General features: G+C 45.9%; 1 protein-coding gene across 1 annotated transcript; it reads left to right on the forward strand.

The window, feature by feature from the left end:
- The first annotated feature begins 2361 nt into the window (after positions 1–2361).
- fgf3 (fibroblast growth factor 3) lies at positions 2362–4440 on the forward strand. The gene is made up of 3 exons (XM_040126378.1): positions 2362–2605; positions 3593–3696; positions 4057–4440. Exons 1-3 carry the CDS (start codon positions 2362–2364, stop codon positions 4438–4440), a joined length of 732 nt encoding a protein of 243 aa, XP_039982312.1.
- The last annotated feature ends 405 nt before the right edge of the window (positions 4441–4845 follow it).

Below are 4845 nucleotides of genomic sequence, written 5' to 3' on the forward strand. Positions count from 1 at the left end.
TATATACATTTTAGACCCATAAGGGCCTCTACCATATGTTATTGCATGATTCGGTCAAAAATTGTTTCTTATGCAAACCTTCGGAGAAAAGTCTTCAGAGGTATTTCTGTGATCACACAGATATCCTCTGTCGACCCGGAAATATAAAATGTTTGCCCAGACTGACACCAACTTTCAAATCCAAAGTTTCCACACACTGTGTTGGCCACTGAGCCGACTAATTCAGTTTCAGGGAAGAACAGGAGCACACCAGCGAGATCCGTGGAAACGTAGGATTTCAACTTTGGTCTCACTTCAGCAAAGAGTATACATCCGTGAAACCGGGAAAATACCTTCGAAGATGCAACCCGCTGCTGAAAACGTTTCCGCCGAGGTTTGTGAAGGGAGCGCTATGTGACCGAATCACGGAGTTTCCTCCAGAGTTGCGAGGTGAACAGGGCTAATCAAATCCCTGCAATCCTGCTTAAATGCATCTGATCGCAAGAACTAGGATTTAGCACTGTTATAAGTGAAACTTTAGCCTTCAAAATTAAAAATTATCCTAATGTGAAGAGGAAGGTGTGTGTGTGTGTGTGTGTGTGTCTGTGTGTGTGTGTGTGCGCGTGTGTGCGTGTCCCTCACAAATTGAGAGCGTTTGCTCTGCCTATTGCCGGGATGCTATGTGGGCGGCGTGGAAGGCAGCGTAATTAAAATAGTTTCTGAGAGAAACAGCACACCACATCTGAGGTTCCACCCTCTTCCAGCATTTAACCACATCAAGAGCGTCTCACTTAGAAACGGCCACCAGAACAAGCTCAAGTACAAACGGCCCGGCTGATGTTTTGGTGTGTTGTCTGACTTGCCAGGGGTCTCTGAGGAATAAAGTGCACACATTTGTAATTAAAATAGCTGCCTTTTTCTGATCATCGGGGTAAATAAAGTGACACAGGCAGCTAGCTGGGTGATGTATGGGAGGGGAAGACAAATTAACCGTCGACTCTCTGGGGGATGCTCAGCAGAGGCCTCCATAGCAGCAGTGGAGCAGCGCCAAAGGGCAGAGAGATTTGTAGATGATGGTGCTAATTACCAGAATGCAACCCATAATGCGACCAAGATGGAAGCAATTTAGGCAGTAGTCATTTAGCCTGCTGCTCTTCCGCCCACCGGCTGCTGCCTAGCCAGAGCCGGGGCATTAGGATGGGAAAAGTCTGGGACTATCCATTGCTCGGATGAAGGATAAAGAATAACGCACATGAGAGATGTTCTGTCTAGTGAAGAGCACATGGGGAGAGCCCTGTGACTGAGCATTCATTTCTCTTGTCTAGTATTAGCGGGCAATGCTTACAGCTCAGGGGGAGGAAGGAGCGCATGAATATTTGAAAACAAGTATGACTGTGAACTTTTAACTGCTGAGACTTGACTCGCAAGTTAACCTGCAGCGGCTGCTTGTCAGCACGTCTGGAAGAACTCCGTGGATCTCTGTGGGTGCAGGACTCCGCTGCCAGCAAGGAACTCTGATTCAGGGCAAATTACAAATTCCACAGACTTGATAGTGACCTCAGCCTGTCTTGATGGGTTTACTGTGTACGCTTGACAAGCACCTGTTAGATTGGGATGAGTGTTTTATACTTTATCTAGATGTGGACCACCCGAAAGCCAAAATGCTGAAAGACTTTTACCTTGTATTACTGCTCCAAATATCCAATAACTTGGAGGACAACGTGTCAAAGTGGCCAAATGAAATCCTCCAGTGTGAGAGAAATTAATGGAAAGGCCTGCGATTGTGAAGCCTAAAATGTCGGAGTTCAACATGTGAAGTCAATTTTGTTTGTTTGTTTGTTTTTTTTTGTTAAGGTTGTGGTAGATTCGTTGTTTATTAGGACCTTTAGCAACAGTCGTATTCCTCACCTGTTGCAGAGCCCGACGCAGGCTCAACCCGCCTGTATAATTTGGGATGTCTAATTGCTCTTTTAGGATATTTCAGAAGGAGCGTCCAGAGGAGAGAGCTGTTCCGCACTCAGCCACTGTGTAATTTTATCCACGCCGCAGTCTCTCGCTTCACACAGGGCTGATACCTTTGCCTCCCCCTTTCCTTTGTATCAATTGGTCGGAGTTCAGCCTATTGTCGCCACAAGCTTCTTTTATATCTGTGCTCAGTCTGAGCTGAGGCTCTCAGCCAGATCCACAGGAGGGATTTATAGCAGCAGCAGAGGCGAGGAGCGGATCCCACCTCCGGGGGGGCTGTGCTGTCAGCGGTGGCTCATATGTGTGCAGTGCTGGAGCTCTCCAGCGTTGGGGCCCCGACACTTTAATGGGACCCCGAGAGCCGGGCAGGAGTTCTCTGTTTTTTCGCCACAATCGTCGCTCCCTGGCCATGCCACAATGCTGATGATACCTCTGCTGGTGTTGCTGAGCCTGTTGGATCCCGTTAGTCCCCGGACCCGCTGCGCCCCTGACCAGGCTTGCGACCCCCGGCAGCGGAGAGACGCCGGGGGCCGCGGAGGAGTTTATGAGCACCTCGGAGGAGCGCCGAGACGTAGGAAACTCTACTGCGCTACAAAATATCATTTACAAATCCATCCTAATGGGAAAATAGATGGCTCACTGGAGGAAAACAACCCATTAAGTGAGTATTCGCTCGCTTTTACGCACAGGGAGTTGCACCAACACAAGCAAAACTATACAGATAAATATAAACTATGTTAATATGACACAAGGTGATCTCTTGTTTTGTAAAGATTCAGTGCCTCAGTGAAAATCTTAATTAAAAAGGTGGGGTGAAGTTGTTATAGGAAAGTCTCAGTGTAAACTGGTGGAATAAAATGAAACATTAGGTTTCACTTCGGGTTATATACATATATTAAATATATGCTTAAATATACTCAAATGTGAAATTTATTTTTAGATGGTGTTTATTATTTGTTTGTGTCAACCTACATTTGAACATTCTGATCTGATTAATTTATCAGGATATATCAGAGTTTAACTGTCGGTGACTCAGTGAAGCGCCCCGCAGTTGGCTATTGGCCTCTCTCTCTCTCTCTCTCTCTCTCTCTCTCTGTGTGTGTGTGTGTGTGTGTGTGTGTGTGTGTGTGTGTGTGTGTGTGTGTGTGTGTGTGTGTGTGTGTGTGTGTCTGAAATAATGTCACTGCAAAGCTGACGACATGCAGTCTAATCTCTATTAGAAGTATCAGCCAAAGTATTAACATCCAGGCGGGACAAAGGCGCTGTCCTAGCGGATGTATTTATCTAATCAGAGACCATTAGAGCCTTTCTACGGCGCTGAATAGGCCATTGACTAATCAAGTACTGATTAAAAAGGCCAATAAACACGCTGAATGGGGCGCTAAGAGTGGCAAATTCAAGAAACAAGAAATTAATGTATCTACTTTGACAAACGTTTGTTTAATTTGGTGTCAATTTGCTTTTTATTTTTTTTGGCTATATTTGATATATTTCACCCTCCAAGAATTACTGGTGAAGCAATCAATAATCTATAGAGAGAAATTGAAGGATCTTTGATCATAATGAATCTTATATTAAATATCATCTGCAGCCGTACAGCATGAAAATATTATGTCACATAAAACTTGTATTTTTCTCTGTATCGCAGGCATCATGGAAATCACAGCAGTGGATGTGGGTGTTGTGGCCATAAAAGGGCTTTTCTCTGGCAGATATCTGGCCATGAATGATAAAGGCCGGCTGTATGCTTCGGTGGGTACAGATTTCATTTCATCATCTAATGTGCCACCTCCGCTCCAACACGTACAGCTCTTTTTTGACAGCAGATCAGGGGCTGCAGGTTAAAGGCCTCAAATGAGATGAGGCTGAAAAATCTGTTCTCATGCTCTAATGTTTACCTCCTGTGAACTGACATATTTATCTGGTGTAAACTTTATTACTTTATACTTGGTGTGTGATAGTGGTGGCAGTGGGGCTCATGGTAGTCCATACAGAGCTGAGCAGAATGGAAACACTTACAGGGTCTTTAAGAGTTTGTCCTGTGAGACAAAAACATACTGCAAGCTGCGAGACAAATGTGGCTCACTGTTTACTTCTCTCTCATCTCCCCAGGAATTGTTCAACAAAGAGTGTGAGTTTGTGGAGCGGATACATGAGTTGGGATACAACACATACGCTTCCCGCCACCACTCCACCGAGCAGCCGCTGCCACCAGGGGGCAGCAGCAGCAACAAGCGGCGAGCCAGCGCCAAACGTCAGTGGTACGTTTCCATCAATGGCAAAGGCCGGCCACGGCGAGGTTTTAAAACCCGAAGCACAGACAAAGCTTCCCTCTTCCTGCCTCGTGTGCTGGGCAACAAGGACCATGAGATGGTGAGGCGGCTGAGAGACAGTCAGAGTGCACACCACCACACACATCACCATGGCAGCCGTGGTGAACGCCGAAGACGGCGGCATCGTGCCAGGAAAGGCCGGGGCCAACGGCCAGATGACTGAGCAGACTTTTAGTGGGGGGAGCTGACCCTCTAGTCCTACGACTCATCAGAACACGGATCCCTGACCTCGGCACATACTGTAGCTTGATTGCAATGGAGGATGTGGAAAAACAGTTTGGATGCTGCCTTCTGGATTAGCAGAAGTTTTTGTTGTTGATGCACAAAGAAAAAAATCAAAAAAATTCAATAAAAGAAGAAGAAAAGACCTAAGGCCACCCCAAGTGCTGGGAAACATATATTGACTCTCCCACTTTCAGGAGACTTTCTCACACACACATACACACACACACACACACACACACACACACACACACACACACACACACACACACACAAAGACACAACTGTATAATTTTCTATTTACTGATGTCTGATTTCTTCAAAATGCTACTTTTTTGTAAACAAA

Source organism: Xiphias gladius, chromosome 1 (assembly GCF_016859285.1).
Source record: "Xiphias gladius isolate SHS-SW01 ecotype Sanya breed wild chromosome 1, ASM1685928v1, whole genome shotgun sequence".
Classification (NCBI taxonomy): domain Eukaryota; kingdom Metazoa; phylum Chordata; class Actinopteri; order Istiophoriformes; family Xiphiidae; genus Xiphias; species Xiphias gladius.